At 36.7% G+C, this 21,581-nt stretch overlaps 1 protein-coding gene across 1 annotated transcript; it reads right to left on the bottom strand.

The window, feature by feature from the left end:
- Positions 1-851: 851 nt before the first annotated feature.
- Positions 852-9,198, bottom strand: LOC137050444 (lipopolysaccharide-induced tumor necrosis factor-alpha factor homolog). The gene is made up of 6 exons (XM_067428760.1): positions 9,094-9,198; positions 7,224-7,485; positions 5,929-5,961; positions 5,766-5,798; positions 3,618-3,765; positions 852-1,819 (listed from the first exon to the last, which is right to left on the bottom strand). Exons 2-6 carry the CDS (start codon positions 7,471-7,473, stop codon positions 1,714-1,716), a joined length of 570 nt encoding a protein of 189 aa, XP_067284861.1. The 5' UTR covers positions 7,474-7,485; positions 9,094-9,198; the 3' UTR covers positions 852-1,713.
- Positions 9,199-21,581: the final 12,383 nt, after the last annotated feature.

The following is a 21,581-nucleotide window of genomic DNA, read 5'->3' as shown; positions in this document are numbered from 1 at the left end:
CGCTCCATCTTCATCTCTGGTTCACTGGGTTCATGCAGTTCAGCAGTGTTGGCACACTAATCTCTCTCTCACCTCACGCTTTTCTACACCTCTCTGCCTGACACAGTTTGATTAATTAGTATTGCATACAGCAGAGTGGTGGCCACCATTCCCCTTACGGCTCAAACACACACACACTCACACACACACACGGGCTCTCCCCGCCATTTCTCTTTTAGTCTTTTTTTCTATCATAAAGGTTTTATGGGGCACCAAATTGGATGATAACATTTTCTGGCAGACTATGCGGGAGTAATAATAATGCAAAAAGAACAGTGATAGTGATAAAGATGACACTTCCTTTTTTTCTTTTTTACATCATTCTTATAGCTTGGGCTTAGTTTTACCATACGTTTTTTTAGTCACCTGGTAAAATTCAATGCTGATGATGTTAAGCTTATATATAGTCCATTCTAATACAGTTATTAATATACTTTTAGTACTTTTTGTCTTATTCTGCAACATGCATTCTTGGCAGACAGTTGAAATAAAATCCGAAATCTCAATATGGCCAAGTTCTCAATATGACTACAGTTAGTTGCATTTGTGTCATTTCTAATTTGTTTAAACATTTTTCATGTTATAATTAATTTAATTTCAGCTTTTTTTGAATTACTGAATATTATTATAGTGTTTATATATGATTGATTTTATTACATTTAAATGAGTTTTCTGTCTGTTCAACAGAGTGACTTGCTTTTGAAATAGCGTACTACGCCATCTATTGTTTCTTTGAAAGATTGCAGGCAAACAGTTGTGGATTTTTTTTCAAATATGTATTTTAATCTCAAACAAACCTGCAGAGCACAGATCAATAGTACTGGCATGTCATGATCATGATTCATTGATTTTAGCATTAACAGAGGAGATTATGTAAAATATTGATTAATGTCTTTATCTTCATTGAAACAGTTGTTTCAGAATTTCACAGAGCCTGAATACTTTTTCATACAGATCATTTCTTCCTCTCTTGGCCCATGAAATTGGCTTAAGAAACATGTATTCATTTCTGTATGAATGTAAATTCATCTTTTACATTATTATTTCAGTGTAATCAACTTATTCAATCAGGCTACCCTGTAAATCTCTCTGGGGAAAAGAGTCTAAATGACAGGAAACCAAACAACATGAAATGTAGGTCACAATCAACAAACTGACTATTGATAAAAGTGGTTGGCTTCATTGTGTTTACTCATTCTGTCTTGGAAGAACTCACTATTTTAAGGTGAAGATTAGTACAACTGAGTAGAATAGCAACATAATATAACATTATATAACTGTATAAATGTAATAATTGTAACATTCATAACATTAACCCTATATTAGACTGACGTCAATGATATGTATTTACTTTAAAAGATGCATTAAATTGACAAAACACTAACAGACATAACTGCAATCTACATTTACAGGCACAGTTGAATGCAAAGCTTTAAAAGTTATTAAATATTCTATTTTGTTCAATATGTAAATATCTTAATAAATCAACACTTACCATAGTCTTACTACCTGTAGCTTTAGCAGTTAAGTGATCAAATTAGTTAAGCGAAATCACTTTTCTAAGAAACATGGGCTGTAAAGTGCTGTGAAATGAAATCCAGACATATCTCTTTTTCTTATACCCATTAGATTCCATTCAATTCAAAGACCAAGAGGGACATGTTTGCATCCCGATCACAGGCGCCTGTAGACAGACAAGATGTTGTTGCAGTTGGGACAGCGATGCTCAACATCTTTGCAAGAATCCATCCAGAAAGGCACTAGACAGCACGGCCAGCACCTGCGAAACACACAAGAGAATCAATCACAAGTCTGTCTAATTGACTTGTACTGGCTGCTCTCTAACGCTCTGCTCTTAGTGTCTGCTTGCAGCATTACAAGACAAAAGGATATACAACACGGTGTCCCATTGATATTGAAACTAAAAACAAGCCTATTTTATTTAATAAGGGAGACCAAGTACACTTTTAAAAATAAAAGCTTTTAGAAAGTAGTGATGCAATAGAACAGGGATCCTCAAATCTGGCCCACAAGATCCATTTTCCTGCAGAGTTTAGCTCTAAGAGCCTCTAACCCTAATCAAACACACCTGAACATGCTGATAATTGTTTTCAGGATCATTAGAAAAAAACAGAGAGTTTTATCAGGGTTGGAGCTAAACTCCAGGGCAAGATTTGAGGAACCCTGCAATAGAACAACCATTTGGCTTCCCCTAAGAACCTTTCAGTGATTAGTTCCTGAGAGAACCATTTTAAAAATCGAAATAACTTTTTGTGGAATTGAGAGGTTCTAAAAACAGACTTTACTCATAACCGTTCTGTTTAGAATAATGTTGTCCTGAAGAACCCCCTTATATGATGAAATTTGGGGCGGCAGTGGATCAGTGGTTGGTGAAAGGTTGGTGGTTCGATTCCCGGTTCCACCTGACTAAGTGTCGAGGTGTCCTTGAGGAAGACACCTAACCCCAGCTGCTCCTGATGAGCTGGATGGCGCCTTACATGGCTGACACCGCCGTCGGTGTATGAATGGGTGAATGTGAGGCAAAAATGTAAAGCGCTTTGGATGGCCATAGGGTCTGTTAAAAGCGCTTTATAAATGCAGTCCATGAAATGGTCCTTTGTGTTTAAGTTCAGGGTTCGTTTTTCCCGCCTTTTTGCTTTTCATATCTGTAACTGTCAAATCCACCTCAATACTGATTTTTTTGGAGTGCAGCTATATACAGACTACACACTCAACAGGTAAATGATTTCTTTCTTAAAATGTCTATGAATTTTAACTATAAAAATTGTAACTGGTTGCGTACCAATCATGTCTTTTTCTCTTTTTTTAGTTTAACAGAACATGTATCAGCAGCTCTACTCAGGTAAGGATACTCATCTTCTCTTCTCCATTGAGATCTTGAATTTCTGATCCATATTGTTAGCTTTGTTTTTACTTTGCCTAAACATACCATTCACAAAAAAACAATTAAAGCTATTCAATGACTTTGTATCATGTTTTCCTTTTATGATGTTATAAAGGGCTCATATACTGGTATTTTTGCTCATTTTGGCCTTCATAAACATACTTGTTTTGCATAATCAAGTGAAAGAGACTAATTGTAACGCTAAACAACTGTTGTTAGAGGACTGTAATTTTTGCTACAAATTTCCATATCAATAAAAAATAAAATAAAAGTACCTGAATGACACATGAAACATCCTGTTTTTTATGTAAAACCCAAATAGAGGCAATAAGATATAAGAGCAGGCAGATAAAGAGGTAAAAATAATAATAATAATAATAATAACAATGATATTAAGATACTAATAATAATGAAAATAAACTTTTATTTTTAACACCATTAAGGTCCTATAATTCTTTCAAAACATGGTTATTTATGGAACCTTATAAAAAGGGTTCTATTTAGCACCAAAAAGGGTTCTGTTACAAGCCAAAGAACCCTGATTTGGCACTGTTTAGATCCATTCTTCTTAAGGTTCTTTGTGGAACCATCAATGCCATTTAAGAACCTTTATTTTTAAGAGTGTGTAGTAAGTTCTTTGAAATTATCAAGAAGTAAGAAGGTTGAATTTTACCCGATGAGGGCAAGGCAGCCGCAGGCCAGCCAGGCCATGAGTCCGGAGTAGTGCTCTGTTATAGTGATCACCTGGTTTTTACAGTGAGGGCACATGGTCTGACCAGGTAATTCACGCAGGCTAGGCAGGATCACTGAGGTTGTTACAGCTGTAATGCACATAAACACAATAAACCACATCCTCTCTGTTGATAATCAAACAGCTGCTAAACTAGTTCTAGAATTGCATAGAATGCATTTATCCTAATAGTTTCGGATGCTATGGGAAATAATTTATTGACAATGTGTTAGAAAAATTAAACAACTTAAACCTCTGGTGTTGTTCGGTCATTTTTGACCAAATTTCTTTGTTTATTATAATGTTTTATCTAATCTGAATGGTACAAAACTTGGTTAACCCTTTCGCATGCACGATCACACCGGTGTGATTAGAATGATCTGTGCATCACACAATCAACTCCAAAATTCAAACGGCTGGCACTGAGGCAGACACGCTCAGCGCTTGTCATATACAACAACTATTCAGTGTTTTCAAATGGTTTCAGACATCTGAATACACACAAGTACTAGCAAAGCCATGCATTTAGAGTTTTTAAAATACAACTGATGTCTATAGAAGCAGCAATAATATTAATTTTCATTATAATTAGACAAGTTTTATTATTATGTAAGTAACTTTAAAGTTTACTCTTTTCTTCTCCCACTTCACCGGCCACCTAATTTCATGTTTTTCGGGAGAAGTGGATGAATTCACGTGTTGTAAATCCAACAGATCAGATTCACTGAAGTGTGGCACAAACTAAAATGGCGGCGCCCATCGTGCATATCTCAACTAATGGGATATTTCATGCTATAGTTAACAAATTTGTGAATATTTTTAATAAAAATGAAATAAAAGTAGATCAGTCATACAGCACTTGTGACTGCAGTGCATCATGTCACAAGCAATTGTGTGTGTACGGGTTAAAGGTCCCGTTCTTTGCGTGTTTGCGAAGCTTTGATTATGTTTACAGTGTGCAATATAACATGAGTTCAAAACACAGTATTTTTCACACAATTTACTTATCTGTACAGCGCTGTTTTCTCTGTCCTAAAAACGACCTGATGATTTCCTTTTTCTATGAAGTCCCTCCTTCAGAAACACGTAACGAGTTCTGATTGGACCAGCGCTTCCCGTGTTGTGATTGGACAGCAGCTTAGCGCACTTTGCCCGGAAAGGTCCCGCCTCTTACCATAACGGGGAGATGCAAGTGCTGCATGTGTGCTCTTCTCCACGTGGGAGAGCAACGAGACCACGCCCCCTATTTTGCGTGTTCTTGTGGGCGGAGGGTTAGTCAACAAACGGTTCTAGTGACGTCATTACAGCAGGAAGTGCAGGGGTGTAGTCCAAACCAGCCGCTCGCTGTAGGCTTTGAAAGGGAACTTCTGTTAAATAAAATATCTCGCTTGGCATTGAACTTTGAGCTTTATAATTTAACAGGTATTATTTATGCTCCAACAGCAACATTACACACTAACTAAAGTTTGAAAGATGAAATCGCGAAGAACGGGACCTTTAAGGTTTTGGCACTTGCTATATGAACACATAACAAACAAACATGGACATGATTCAAAAAGGTTAAATTGTCCTGAAAAAATAGTCACACTTGAATAGTTTGCAGTCAAAAATGAGTGCATTGGAAATTAATGGAAGTAAATTGTGAAAGTAAATTGTGTCTAGGAAAATGTTTCATATAAAAATAAAAATAAATATTTTTGTGAATTTTTCTTAACAATAAATAAGAGTTTAATTGTTTAACTTTTTTCACTATAGCAATATTCTGCTAAGTGACGTCTCTAAAAAGAATCAAAACTGTTGGCAAAAGTTGGACATGTCATTTTCAGGTCCATTTTCAGAAAGCAAATAAATGGATTATAACTACAGAATAAATATAATTTAGTATCATAAAAAATCCTACAAATACAAAATATTTAATAAAATAAAAACATTTTGGAAAAAAACAGAAACAAATTCTGTCAATTTTGACTAACAAGCAAACAATACCAGAGAGTTAAATGGTAGAATTCCCATATTGTAAAAATCATTAAAACATTACAAATAATTTAAGATGCTTTTGTCTGGAAGTGATAGTTGAAAAGTGTTACTTACTTCTAGTTTGAGGATACATCCCAGGGTTTGGACCTTTTAGAAATATTTAAAAAAGGTGTTATTGCACTAAGAGCAATGATTCACAGTATATAATATTGAGTAATTTGGTAGTTTATCTACTAAAATAACTTTTTTAGATTGATCATCGAAAACTGTAATTTACCGGTAGCTTGAGGGTACATCCCAGGGTGTGGAGCTTTAGAAAAACATTAAAAAAGATTGTTACTGTGATTGAAAGATTGTCAGTACCAGTTCAGTAACTAGGGTACCACAGTACCAGTGTCAGTACCAGTGTAGTAAATAGGGTATCTATTAAGCTCAAGTGACCGTTAGGCACACTATTATCTTTGAGCTCAGATTATAAGAAGAAATGTCTTAATGTCTTAACCAAATTATTATTTAATTAAAATATTAACATTCACAGTCAGCACGTTCTCTTTTGGCTTGTTGCGCTTGAATGGTTTAAAAGTTGCCTGAATAAGAGCATGATCATATAATGTAACGCTAACCTAAGGATGCGAAAAAAAAAGAAGAAAAAAGGATGCTGTGTTAATTGTGTTAAATATTTTTAACGGGCTAAGATGAACAAAAAATTCACATGCGTTAACTTGCTAATTTTGGCAGCACTAGTCAAAAGTAATCTAAAAGTAATCCAACAGTAGTCCAATTATATTACCGCAAATGTGCAATACTAATCACAGTTTGTGTCATGTAGTTTGGTATCAGACTACTATTTGTAAGTAAATCAACCCAGCACTGTATAGCTCTCTATGCTATATAGATTGTTTTAATGCAGCTTTACAGGAATAAACAGGAAAAATTCAGCGATACAAACAGAGTTTTATTCTGCCGTAAAGCAAATCTAAAAAGACAGTAGTAAACAGTTATTATTCAGCCGAAGACAGTTCATTGTTGATTCGGTTCTGACAAAAACACTGATCTTCATCAGCTCAATTCAGTTCTCATGAAGGCAGGAGGGGGTAGAAACAAGAAAAACATTGCCTTAAAGCTGGTTCACACTTCCTCAACAAACGTTCACATTTCACATTTGCATACGTCTAAAATGATCGAGTGGCGCTTAAGCACTTGCTTGACCACACCTTCTCATGAATAATAATTTGTTTCCACCAATGTATGTGTCTGGTGCAAATCTAATGTGTGTACATAATATTCACAACTGAAATCATAGATTATCCTTGCCTCATTAAGAAAAAAGTGAATTGTATTTTCTTTAAATAATGTGCTACCATTGTCTTCCATTGTGCTCAGCACAAATTGTTAAAAAAAGTGAAATGTCATTTAAAAAAAAAAAAAAAAAAGTTGGAAATGAAAAATATTAATCAAACACATTTTACATGGAAATACTCTTTCAGTCTTTCATGTTTAATTCAATGTGTAATTTACTACACCAATTATAGCATGCAACAAGCACCCTGAGGTTTATCAGAAGAAACATACCTCCCTGATAGTTTGGGTTGACTCCGGGCTCTGGGTACGAGGTGTATGCCATATTAATATTGGGATATAGAGATGAGTGGCAACCTGGGTTATGGGTCGCATCCTTTCCTCCGTAATCAACTGGAGGACCTGGGTAGGGTGGAGCAGTTTCAAGAGTGCCAATGGCTTCCAAAGCTTCTATAGCCTCCAAATCCTCCAGATATTCCTCCGTTTCCAAGTCATCCGACGCGGCATCTTCGTTCTTATCCATATTCTTGGTTCCCTAAAGATAAGTCATAGCAGAATGACACAGAAAATGAGTCACAAGTGAGGTTCACTAGTTCTTAGGTGCTTGGACTACACACACATCAATGCAAATGCCAACAAAAAAAATGTTGACAAGACCCATTCAAATTTCCACAGTCCATCCAAATTTCTTTCCGACATGGAAATGTTCTGTTTGTAAAGTATTTTGCGTTGCTTTTCCTTTTTTTTTTTTGGTCATGGAAATAGACTCTAGTTTTCCACCACATCGTCAAGACCAGAAAAGGAAGACATATGAGGTATAGCTTGTAAAAAAAACAACCTGTAAGTCTTCCATTTGAAAATCAAATTGAGTTACACAGAATTTTCCCCTCATTTATGGTTAAGGTTATTGTGTCCTGAAAAACGAACATATTGTTTTCTGTCAAACTTGTTTTTGTTTTGAAGAAGTTAGACTTATTCCAGCTAGTTTTGTGTTGTTGGGGCTAAACTAGTGACTACAGTAAATACTAGATGATGCAAAAGAATGACAGCAATAATCAATTTTCCTTCTTTACAGACTTTTCCCCACTCCATTCAAGGGCAAATAGTTTCCCAATCACATTGAATTCACCTACATTATACATGTACATGCAACACTGATTTAGTGTGTGTTCACACACGTTTGGTGGGATTAAAACGAACCCTGGTGAGATTGCTTTATTTGTGCGGTTCATTTGAATAATTGTGAACGCTGCCCTGGTTGAGATGGTAGCGAAAAGATAGATCTCGGTCCGCTTTCAATCGAACTCTGGTGCGGTTCGACTGAAATGTGAACGCAACACAGACCAAAGACATGTAAAAGAACCAAAAACAGGAAGATGAGACCCTAAAAAGAACAGAATTCTCAATCATACCTGTACCAATAGTCACGTTGTTGCCCATCACCGTTTAGTACAGGCGTCAGAACCTCGTCTCCTGACTCCAGATCTTGGTTTGTGTGTAATGTTTTGACTCCTTTACACGTTTTATAAGCTCTTCAAGAGTTCTCAGCTGGTCAAAATACCATCATAAGTAGCTACACACATACAACGTGCGCATTTAGGCCAGAACACAACATTGTTTCAGATGTTTGGTAAGTTCTGTTGCTGTTGTGAACATATTCCTAGTTTTGGTAACTTTAGGTCTGGTGTTAAAATGCCAGTGTGAACGAAACACTGAGTGGACCAAGACTAGATTTTTTTTTTTTGGGTCCGAGCCAAGCAAACCACAAGTGTGAACACACCCTAAATGGTGAGCTACAAATTATCTAATTGCGAATGTTGGTTGTGTTACCATTTCAAGAACACTGTTGCCCAACAATGAGTCTTCCAGACTGTTTCTCTCCTGCTTTGTCAAATAATTATCTCTGTTATCATTCACACAAAGGCAGAAAACTGAGCTCTTAGCCACAGATGCTGAATATATTTTCAAAAATGTAATGATTAAATAATTGAAAATTAATGCATATAGACTGGCTAACTTATATGTTGGTCATTGGATTATATCTCAAGACCAACCAAAGGAAACTATCACAGATACCTCTCTTCTGTATATTCATCTTTATCTCTTTCTCACAATGATAAAATCCGCTTCCAGACCAACTTACCTACGGGAATGAGAGGGCAGTGAAATTTGAGGTTGATGTTGTATTTTCTTGGAGACCAGAAGAAATGAAGTTCAGGAAAAGGAGAAACGGGTGTGTATGAGTTCTAGAGGAGAAAGGAAGAAAGAAAGGAAGCAAAAAAGGGAGGAGATTCTAGACCGACTCCAGACTCCATGTACACTTCCGGTGATACTTCAGATGACTCTGAGATTGTTTTTTGGTGGCTGAATTCTAATTCAATCAACATACTCAATCGGGTGAACGCGGTAGGCCTGGACATTATTTCTGGAGACGAGAGGCCTGGAATATTTTATGAATTTTATCCAGAAGGTCTCATAATAAACATGTATTTCTGGGTCATCTGCTTTTGTGCTTATTTGTTGTTGCTTATTTAATTTTCTTCATTTGTACTACATACCCCTGACCTTTGATATTTATGCTCTATATGATTTGCCTGTGCTCTGTGGTTATTTATTCATGCTTCTATGCATTAGTTTTGTTTTGTTTTTCCTGATCTTTCTGATTCCTGTTCTTGCCGTGCCATTCGTTTTACTGCATGCAGAGTTGTTTGAATATCTTTGCATTCACAAATTGTTTGACAAAATTGCTAAAAGAAGTGAATATAGCGCTTAGTCATGTAGTTGTTATTGTGTTTGAGATGATGGAAAATATTAGTGTGTGTGTGTGTGTGTGTGTGTGTGTGTGTGTGTGTGTGTGTGTGTGTGTGTGTGTGTGTGGTTCAAATAACTGTTTTCAGACTTGTGTGGTATTTAATTTATCTTGTCGGCAATATTTTGTTTAAAGCAAAAGTCTGTATTTTTTATTGTATAACTGATGTTATGATTAAACTCTTCCTCACAGCCACAATCAAATCGTTTTATATTAACCTTTAGCCAATGACTTAGAAACAAATTACATGGAATTTAAAGGATTAGTTTACTTTAAAAGGAAAATTAGCCCATGATTTACTCACCCTCAAGCCATCATAGTTGTATATGACTTTCTTTCTTTCTGATGAATTTAATCAGAGTTATATAAAAAAAATGTCCTGGCTCTTCATAACTTTATAAAGGCAGTGATGGGGCCCACAAATTTAAACCTCAAAAAAGTGCATCCATCCATCCATCCATCCATCATAAAGGTATTCCACACAGCTCTTCTGAAGCAAATTGATGGGTTTTGGAAGAAAAATCTCCATATTTCAAACTTTATAAAGTAAAATATCTATCCCCCGCCAGACCACCTTCCATAACTTACAAAGAAAATTAAACCTGTTGATTCGCTTCCGAAGGCCTTTCCGGAGCCGTGTGGAGCACTTTTATGATGGATCACACTTTTTTAAGCTTAATTAAAATGCATGTTCCCCTATTCACTGCCATTATACAACTTAGATATTTATTAATATAAATATGATTGTGTTCATCAGAAAGAAGAAAATCATATACACTTAGGATGGCTTGAGGGCGATTAAATCATGGGCTAATTTCCATTGTAAAGTGAACCAAACCCTTTAAATGTTTCCACTCTTTTAACCACTAGATGTCTCTCTCTCTCTCCTAATTCTTGCTGGCTGCTAAGCTTTCGTTTTGTTTTTTGACACCAGTCCATTTATCTAACTAATGAATTCCAGCACGGTCAGCAAGATTGATGATTGTTGTTGCAAGATTGGACGTACTATAAGATAAAACAGAATTTCCATTGTTAAAATGTATGACACCTCCTTTTTATACCAGCTTGTAGATGTTATATGTTAACATTTCACACAATCAATCTAAATATTCAGGGTCCTTTCCACTTTGTACAAAAACATAGGCGCCTTAAAAAGCAATGACCAAAACCTTTCTTAAGAACTACCTTCAAAATGTTTTTGAATCATAGCAAGTAAGTAAGTAAGATAATGGGTTTAAAAAATGGGCAGTTAGAGTTAGCTGTAGAATGTTCTCTTGAACTTTGAGGTAGGATGTCTTCTGTAAAGTGGATGACCGGCAGTTGTTGTTGTTTAATTGGTATTTATGTAGATTCATTGGCCTCTAAAACCAGCCTGCTTCCACTAATTGACTGTTCTACTTTTATATATATATATTAACGGTTCCCAAACAGCAAGATGTGGATGGCACGCGTCCCAGATCTGGGTGACACTAGGCAAGGCAAGTTTATTTTTGTAGCACATTTCATGCCAAATGGCAAATCAAAGTGCTTTACATAGAAATCAATTAAAATAGTGATACATATGCATACAAAATAAGAATACCATGTGTAAGAATAAATATAAATATAAAAAACAGGATAATTAAAAAAATAAAATAAAATGGTGAGAAATAGATCCCTATCTGCCTGATTCTGTAAATTCGGGTACCCCTATCTGAGATGGAGCTGGTTCGAAATGTCTCCTGGACCTTACAAGTGGGTCCAAGACAGGCTCCTGTAGGGGACAAGACAGGCTCCTGTAGGGGACGTTACCTTTGCCCCGCAGGGCCTCCCCTTTCTTGAGTCCGCTTCTTTACCCTCTCTGCTACCACAGGCAGAAAGAAGCGATTTCTTTTCCCAATCTCTTCCAGTCAGACAGCCCTAACCAGAAATAATAATCAACAGATCCATAAGAAATAGAAATATGACACGATGTTGCTTCCAGTCCTTAATTTATGTTTGACTTATTCATTTTTGAAGGCGTTGTAAAATACTCTTTCCTCCGGTTTCACAAACAAGACGGCATTAAATTCCTGACTTAATCTTAATCTTGTCTGTGAAACCGGTCCATGATATTATAAAATGGACGGTTCCAGTCCTTGTTTCTGATTGGTTGAGCCACAAATATTCACCTGTGACCTATCAGTATTACTTCATCCGGTATTTTATTAGAGTCTTGTAGCTTACGCGAAGCCGTTTACAGTGAAGTTAGAACAAGTGGGTTTTAACAATGCCCCAGCTGTTCTTTCTTCGCTGTAAACCATGGCTTCACAGGGCTTATTGCTTTATTAAACGCACACCTGTGACCTCTCATTTCATCAGTGTTGCTACATGGCTGTGTCTGATATCACCCCTATATTTACCCTTAAATAAGGCAATATATCCCATTATTTAAGGACAGCCAAGAGTTCAAGATACATCTTTTCATCTTACTATTGGAGCTGCCAGTTTGCTAAGTTTCAAAGTGTTATTAAACAACTCTTCCTGCACACTCAGTATCAAAATTCGTCTTGTGGCGAGGTTATGAATTGCAACCGCCCACCACTCCCCCCTCGCCCCTCCCATTCGAAGGACATAGAGAAGCTATGTCGTTATCTGAGACAGCAGAGAGTAGCTAGTTCTCTTTAGAGCAGTTTGTCTGTTTGGGGTTACTGTAGAAACATGACGGTGCAAAATGGCGGCTTCATTGTAATGCTGCGTTCACACCGAACATATATTGAGTGTCAAAATATGCTTCTTACACGTTAGACGCGTGAACATTTTGAATCCATTCACGCTCCAAAGCGAATTGGTAGCATGTTCGAGGCTAAACTGGCAAGTGCTGCTTGGCGGTTGTCTGTTTCAAAGTTCAGATTTCCAACTCAAATTTACTTCAAATGTGTGAATGCACAAAAAGCACTAAATAAATTTACACACGCAAGACACAATTCTAGCCTAGAAATCTAGACGCACCCTAGCGGCAACAAATCTAATCTGCCGCGAGTGTCGTCTAGCAACTCTCAATACACTTCTGAGCTGTAAACGCCTAACTCTCGATGTGCGGGGCATAACATAATGAAGGCCGAGTTGCTCTTGCGTGCTTCTAGTAAACACAGAAACTGGCGAACGGCGGTCTTTCGAATCAGCTTTGACCGCGACTCTGGAAGACTTGGAGTTAAGCTTTTCTCTGAGAAAAGAACAAAGAACGGCACTGAAGTCATTCTTAAGAAGGGAAGATGTGTTCGGAGGTTTGCCGTCCGGATACGGCGAAAGATCTGTCAACGAGCTCCACTTCACCTTCGTTGTTCTGGTTGGTCGTAGCGCTATCCTATCGCGTGCAGAGGGAGTTTGAAAGACAACCGTTTATCCGCCCCTCGGATTGAGCCCTGTCTATGGTGAGTTTCCAGACCAAACATCTTGATGTGGGTCTGGCTTGTCAGGCTAACTCAATTCGCCTCTTTCACACAAAATGGACACGTGACTAAGGCGAAAATGGCTAAATGCGTCTAACGCGCCGCAGGACCTCCAGACGCACATCAAGGCGTTTTTACATTGACTTAACATGGAAATCACTCACTCCAAATTCGCATTTGGTGTGAACGCAGGACCCATAGTGTATGGAGATAGAAATGGCTCCGTCTAAGGTAATAAAAACATTTATACAGACTTTTATTACGGACTTTATTGATATACACCACTGAAAAAACAGTATACTATATTGCATTTCCAACTCGATCACACATAAATGCGTATAAATAGTACGAGTGTACAATGTCGTGGAATGTATACGGCAAAAATAATTTTGGCGCGCATATGATACGCACTTTATGGCGTCTATATGACACGCTCTCTTGGGTAGGTTTAGGGTGGTGGGGTGGGGGGTTCGTATGTATAATATGCCATAAAGTGCGCATCATATGCACGCGAAAAACAGGGTATCATATGCACGCCAAAATGAGTTTTGGCGTATACGTTACGACATTGCACACTCGTAATATTTATACGCATTTTTCGTGAGATCCACTGCACAAATTGTCTGGACTTTTATGTCTACTGAAGTTTCTTGGAAAGATTCATCAGCAAAACAATCCAAAAACACCGTACATAACTTTGGCTTGTTTGTTTATTTTTGATTGGGTCTCACTGCTTAAATCTTCCCGATAAAAAACAACAGGCTAGAAATGACAGCTTTGCACCTTGATGTTGCCCGAGCAGCCACACTTTTCACTGTTGCCCACTAGATGTCACTGCCAGATAATGTCTGTAGGCTGCAGGCCAAGGTTTATTTTCTATTATATATGCAGTTTACAAAGCTCATTTAAATCTTTAATTTAATTTTATTTGAGTGTTATATACATACAGCATTCAATACTCACTTTAAATCCTTAAATTAAATGATACTCAGTTATTAATTATACAAACAGATTACAGTGTTCGCTTGAAATCCTTTAAATGAAATTCAGACAATGACAATGATAATTTTTTTTAAGTTTTTTTTTCTCTTTATTTTCTGCATTTAAAACAAAAAATATATTTCGAACAGTACATTACTTTTCTTCAAAGCAAACATGAGATTAAATCCATGAATGTTCAGATGTGTTTGTAAGTTTTGTTTACATACATTACATCATTTTTGTGTGTGTTTTTTTTCTGCTTACATGTATAGGGGCTCCGTTACAGTGCATGTGTGGTAAACAGACATGTCTTTTGACTTGCAGTTGGATGTTAACACATTTGCTTGCTTGAATACATTTTATTTTGGTCAAAACAGTGGCATATTATCTTTCAGTTTTTGTTGAGACGGAAATAGAATTTATCAAAATATGTTTTTGTCCTTGTTTTTCCAAGTCTCCTCGTTTAAAGTGCGCCTACCAAGCCAATTATTTAGTTCTTTTTTCCCCCCTCTCTAATGCTCTGTTCTTTGTCCTTGCAACCCTGCAGTCATTTTCCATAACAGTTTAATCCCTTGCATGTGGACCTTGATGCACAGGTGAAATAATGACAGACAATTTATGATTATTTCCTATGAGGGGAAATTGTTTCCAGGAAATGTCTTGCCATTTGACGGACATATTGATGTATGGCCTCCTTATATTTGATACTTTTTTAATGAGTTCAGGTGCTTCTTGGAAAATATCAATGTTTTCTCGGAATGATTCGCATGAGCAGTCCTCAAACCCGCTTTGATCTTTTGCTTTGATAAGTGGAGACACGTGTATCAGATATTATCAATAGTCAATACAGAAACATAAATGTGAGACAAACATACGATCTTCTGCCCTTTAGGTAAAGTTCACAGTGAAGCCGTCAGCATGAAAACGAATACCAAATGAGATTTTGAGCTGAAGGGTCTGAGGCAAGTCGACTGATTTTCCAATTCAATCCCTTCAAGAAAATGCAATTTGCTAACAGCTTCCCAAAATAACCTACAATCCATCTCTATTCAAATGAAATGAAGGGAAGGTAAAATGTCTTATTTGTTGAATAGTACCTGAAATTGCATTTTCTCATAAACCTTTATCAATGGGGCTTAACACCACACTAAACTGTCCAATTTAAATACAATGGGACTTAAAGGGCACTAGACAATGTTATGTTCGCTCTCCCATCTATTTGTCTTTGTGTGTGTGTAAGGGTTTCAGGTGACCGAATGCAATTTTCTCCAGCAGGGCGTTTCCCTCGTCCACTTTAGAGGAACTAAAGGTGCGTTCACGCACGCTGTGTCGTAATTACCGTAACGATTCTGAACAGTAAGACTCCATGTGCTTATAGAATTTTTTTTTTTAATTTATTAAAAAATGTCCTGTCTTTTCAAAGCATTATAATGGCAGTGAATGGCGGTTTCTGTTTTGGCCATAAAGTCCATAAAAAAGTGCATCCATCCATCACAAAAGTGCTCCACACTGCTCCGGAGAGTTAATAGAGACCTTCTGAAGCGAAGCCATGTGTTTTTGTGAGAAAAATATCCACTTTAAAACTTTATAAAGTAAAGTAAATGAAAGCTTTAGCATAAGTTCTGCCGGGAAGACTTAATTGTTATGTCACTTCAACTTTTATCTATCCAATCACATTCTAATACTTGGGTATAAAAGATTGGTACTTACTCATGTTTGAGTTTGCAGATGCTGACGCTCCAATTCACCGCCATCCTCCCCACCCATAGACAGTAAAAGAAATGGACAGAGCTATCCCATTGACTTCAACGGCCGAAAATGAGGCCAATCAGAGGCACTCACTTCCTGATGGCTGAGCGAACTGCGCAGGCTCAGATGACTGAGCTTGAGGACGTAGATGTGACGTGAGCAACCTGTCTGACAGCTGTAGGTCTTCTAGTAGTCGTGGAAAGTGAAATCTGAATCACGTTGTTTAAATATTTTCTCCCGTTGCTTTTGGTTCACTATCGGCTTCTCCCCATTCTCCCTTGACTTTATCGGACTTTATGTTTCCACGTCCCCCGACTGCCTCATAGACAGTAAAAGATTGCTTCTGAGCGTCTCCTCCTGTCTATACAGTAATTTCTCAACTGTGCGACAGAGTCGCGTTGGTTATGACGCAATCGTTAGCCTATTTTTACAAATACAGCTTCTACGGGGCGATAGTGTAAGATACAAGGTAATGGAGCCTTTTATGCATTGTCGTGTTTCTTTAGAAATAAAAAATGGACCAATGGAGTCTTTAAATGCCTCAGATGTAAAGGTATTCACTGTCAAAGTGACTCAAAAATGAATGGGAGTCAATGGGATGCTAACAGCAGGTGATGGCTTGGATAGCAATGGCCGCCCCTATGGGTGGAAAGCTTTTCGAGTGCTAGATTACCCCCTTGTCCCCACCACCTCCAAGTCAAATCCTTCCCTACATCCACCCCACCGCCACCAGGACGGTCCCTTCCATACCTCACGGGGGGGTCGGCTGGGCCTCTGCCTTCGTCTTTAGGCAGGATATGCAGAGTCCGGACCCTCAGATTGCGAGCTATGGACGGGGCCTATGCCAAAGTACTTTATTGCTTGCTGGGTTTTTAATAAATCGATAATTGTCACAGTATTTATTCTCCCGAGTCTTTCTGGCAGAACTGGCTTTTTAGTTTTGTTTCACCGGTTCTTAAAGAACTGCGTTAAACTGAGTTACTAAGGTTTGCGCTCATCAAGTTACTGGTGTTTGCAGCATTATTTACCGGCCTAAAAAAGCATGACTTAAAGCAGGCGCTAAGTTCCGCTGCTCTTGGTAGATTGTGTTGGTCATTATGAAATCTTCTTGAGCAATTTGAGCTCCAGTAGCTCGTCTGTTTGATCAGACCACACGGGCCATCCTTCACTCCTCACGTTCATCAATGAGCCTTGGCCGCCCATGACCCTGTGGCCAGTTCTCCACTGTTCCTTCCTTCACTTTTGATCGATACTGACCACTGCAGACCGGGAACACCCCACAAGAGCTGTCGTTCTGGAGATGCTCTGACCCAGTCGTCTAACCAGCACAATTTGGACCTTGTCCAACTCTCTCAAATCCTTACACTTCCCCATTTTTCCTGCTTCTAACACATTAACTTTGAGGACAAAATGTTAACAGAGGCCAGCTAGTAGTAGTTGCAGCCTTTAGCCTTCCTGTTAGAGCGTCCGACTCTCATGCCGGCGGACCCGGGTTTGAGTCCCGGTCCGAACAGAAGGGGTTACATTGGTGCCGTGACCCGGATAGGAGTGATGTTTAGGGGGGTGAGTGTAACAGAGGCCAGCTAGTAGTATTTGCTGTGCAAGTAAACCTCACTCCTCTGACCTCAAGAGACACTCTAGCGACTGACGTTAGAGATTGCAGCCTTTAGTCTCCTTGTTAGATTGTCCGACTCTCATGCCGGCGGACCTGGGTTCGAGTCCCGGTCCGAACAGTAGGGTTTATATATATATATATATATATATATATATATATATATATATATATATATATATATATATATATATATATATATATATCAAATGGATGCATTTCAAAAGTAGAGTAAAGGGGATTAGTAAGATATTTTTAAATATCGCAATTGCATTTTTTTTTCTTCATAAAATAAAAAAATGAGCTGGAGTCAATGTTGCTTGTGTTCAGAAATTACTGTACCATATGTGATATCTCAATCACTGATCTATAAACCATGTTTAAAATGTGTGTGCTATCATTACATTTCACCTACATTACATTTACTTTTTTTAAACTAAGTTTATTGTCGATAATTTTAGATCTGCTCTATATATTTTTCCCTCTCTGCTTTTATCTATGCCATTATCCTCAAATTCACTATTTGTTCATCCAGTATTCGTGTGAAAGACTCTATTTCTCTTAATTCTGCTCATGCTGTTTGTACACCACCAACTGTTTTGCTTCACTCAGCAACACTTTAACTGCAAATTATGTCACCACATGACTCACCTCTCACAGAGAAATATGTAAAGAGAAACCCTGTGTGTTCAGAGATTTGTTTTACTGTTAATGCACCGGATAAAATGGAATTTCATACATTATTTTTATGTAATTTGACCATTATTTCTGTAGGTATCCATATACATTTCATAATTTAAAAAACAATATTTTCAGTAAACTCTATAGGTGCTAAATGTCATGTTTATTTGCATCAATGAAAAAAGTATAATCGCACAACTCCAATGAGAGGAACCAGTGTGAATAACCCTTAAGAAGAGGCAAAAAACAAAAACACGTCACACCAAATTTGAATAGATCTAGCACGAGGCTGGCCTGATGCAAAATGCAATGCAAACAAAGTGATATTTAGCGCCAATATATCAGTTTCTTTTGGCTGTTTTTCAGTGTAATTAAAAAGAGTAAATGCAATGCATTCCGTGAATTTAGTCAAATGAAATGAAAACTAATCACATTGCATGCAATCTGTTCAAATAGGTAAAACAGAAGTTCACTTTATCCATCTTATAAACAAATTAATTTGTTTTTGCATTAAGTGAAACCGGGCAGGGAAGCCTTCGTTCCCAGCATGATTTGTTTGAGAGTTAATGGGGAGAATGTATGTTGAATATAAAGTGAGCATTGAATTTAAGTGTTATTTTATGTACATTAGAGAAAGGAGACACATGAACAGTATGACATGTTCTGACTTAATGGTTGAGAAATTACTTTTTAACATGCTACTGTGTTATTAGTTAGCAGGCATTTTTCCTTCTTTTTTCCCCTCATCATCTGCGCACTTGTTTTGTGAGATGTGCCCCAGGGATCAATTTTGGGACCTTTTTTGTTTCCCATGGCACACATTTTTTATAACATGTCATATCACTGTCGTTTCATGTCGAATTAAACTGTTATTTTGTTTCATTCGATGTGTTATTGAAATGTGTAATTGATATCAAGGGGTGGATGACAACTAAATGAGAATGAAACTGAGGTTTTAATTCTAGGAAGCCCAGTTAGGCCCTCTCTCAACCAGTGTATGCAAACAAATCAAAAACCTTGGAGTGATCTTTGACTCTTTACTATTTGATAAACAAATTAGTGCTGTAATTAGAGGAAGCTTTTTCTATTTGAGATGTATTGGTAGTCAAAGCTGAAGCATATTCGTTTTTTTTTAAGTAAAGATTTAGAAGTTGTGATTGGTGGACTTGAGACATCACGATTAGATTATTCTGGTCTTCCCCTTAATCTTCATTATCACAATTGTTGTTTTCGAAATGTAGCCACAAGACTTTTTACTGGGTCTAAAAAGAGGGACTTTAGCCTGTTCTTATTGCGTACACCTGCTTTTTACATTGTACAGCACTTTGGATCAATTTATACACTGTAAAAAATTACTTAGAAAAAAGTTACCTGGTTACCTTAAAAATTTGGGTTCATTGAAATTTAAATTTTGAGTTAACACAATGAACATTTTTTTTTTTTTTTTTTTGAGATTCGACAACCTTTATTAAAATATTATTAAAAGATTTTGTAAGCATATTGGGTAATTGTGTGTGTTTTATTTCTGATGACGCAGTGAAACATGCTATATTGTGCTATTTTCATGATTTATCAAACAAAAAATTTGTGGTTCAGATACAATAATATTTTGAGTTTCTATTTATTAACAATTTTCCTTCATTGTATAAACTCAAATTTTTAATTTCAATAAACTCAAAATTTTAAGCCAACCAGGTTACTTACTTTTTTAAGTTAAACCAACAAAAAACATTTTTTTTTTTTTTTTTTTTTACAGAAAAAAAAAAAAACCTTGAGTGATCTTTGAATCTTTACTATTTGATAAACAAATTTGTGCTGTAATTAGAGGAAGCTTTTTCTATTTGAGATGTATTGGTAGTCAAAGCTGAAGCATATTCAGTTTTTTTTAAGTAAAGATTTAGAAGTTGTGATTGGTGGACTTGAGACATCACGATTAGATTATTCTGGTCTTCCCCTTAATCTTCATTAATCTTCATTAATCTTCACTAATCTTAATCTTCACAATATATTGTGTTTAAATGTTATATATATATATATATATATATATATATATATATATATATATATATATATATATATATATATATATATATGGAAGATTATGTAAAGAAGTTAAAAACTTGAACTTAAAAAAGTATGTTACCTGGTTGCCTTGAATTCAAAATTTGAGTTCAACGAAATAAAAAAAATGAGTTAATACAATGTAGGAGATTGGTTTCATCAACAGAAACTCAAGATATTATGTAATCTGAACCACATCAATTATCTAAGTTGATTTGACAAAAGAAAAGTTTTTTTTTTTTTTTTTTACTGTGTAGAATCACTAACTTGGTCACTTATAATTATTTTTTTTCAGTACATTGAATTTTTGCAAACAAATAGTTTTCTGAGAAAGGAAAAAAATAGCTTGATTATTTCACTGATTTGTGTAACTGTAATGAACTGTTATGTAAACGGTACATTTTAAGCACTTTTGTTCAGGGCATGCTGGGTACTGTCCTCTGCTTTGACATTGAAAGTTTGTTTACAACATGTGTGGACATATAAAAAAAAGGACAAGTGACACAAGCAAAATCCTGCACCCTGAGACAGGGATTGTCAGTAAACAACATGATGATAGGGGTAGAGAAGGCAAAATTGAGAGAAGAAAGGGGGGCGTGTGGACAAAGAGATAAAAGTGGAGACTGTGTTGAAGCTTACAAACTGGTTTGTCAAGACTGGCTGGTAAACATGTCTTTCATATTAACAAGTCAAGCTAGAATCTCCATCTGCAAATGAGTTACTCAAAACAAACACTAGAAAACATATGACCAGAAACACTAACGGCCACAGCCTGTTGATGATCCATTAACAATAAACACTGATATTGAGCCTCATTGTTCAGCATAATGAAACATTTTAAGAGATGTAAAAAATATATAATGAAAGCTATGCACTTGTAAAGACGGTACGATCTGTAGATTTGCAGGAATTCACCTGTGGGCCAGGGCACTGTGTTGCATTCCTTCAGAAGTCTTATAGAGTCCAAAGTTTAATGGTGACCATTTAATAGAAATGTATTAAACCCTTGTACAGGTTGCTTTTTGAGCATAGCATTTCAGAAAAGCAGTGAACATGATCTGTGCGCTTTTTAAAGAAAATCTTACTAAGTGGGGATGTAACCAGATCTGATCTTGCTGGAGTTTCTTTAGTTGGAGAAAATACATTATCTAAGTTGCGTAACCATCTTTAAGGGTCACTTCAGGCAAAAAACAAACAAAAAATATGTCTCTGTCGACTCTCATGTCATTTCTTCTGTGGAAAATAAAAAAAATGTCAAGATCAGGGATATCAATCAGGCCCAGAATATGGCAAAATAATACACGATATTGCCAGAAGTTTTTTAACGC

Source organism: Pseudorasbora parva, chromosome 2, assembly GCF_024679245.1.
Source record: "Pseudorasbora parva isolate DD20220531a chromosome 2, ASM2467924v1, whole genome shotgun sequence".
Classification (NCBI taxonomy): Eukaryota; Metazoa; Chordata; class Actinopteri; order Cypriniformes; family Gobionidae; genus Pseudorasbora; species Pseudorasbora parva.
The sequence above is the reverse complement of the archived record's forward strand: the minus strand, read 5'-3'. Positions and strand labels throughout refer to the sequence as shown.

What these genes read in the sequence shown, in the direction of transcription:
- LOC137050444 (XM_067428760.1), bottom strand. Translation starts at nt 7,473, where the DNA reads ATGGATAAGAACGAAGATGCCGCGTCGGATGACTTGGAAACGGAGGAA. An exon ending in CAACCCAAACTATCAGGGAG is followed by an intron (nt 5,962 to 7,223) that starts GTATGTTTCTTC and finishes GTTTTTCTAAAG; the next exon opens with CTCCACACCCTGGGATGTAC. An exon ending in GATGTATCCTCAAACTAGAA is followed by an intron (nt 3,766 to 5,765) that starts GTAAGTAACACT and finishes TGTGCATTACAG; the next exon opens with CTGTAACAACCTCAGTGATC.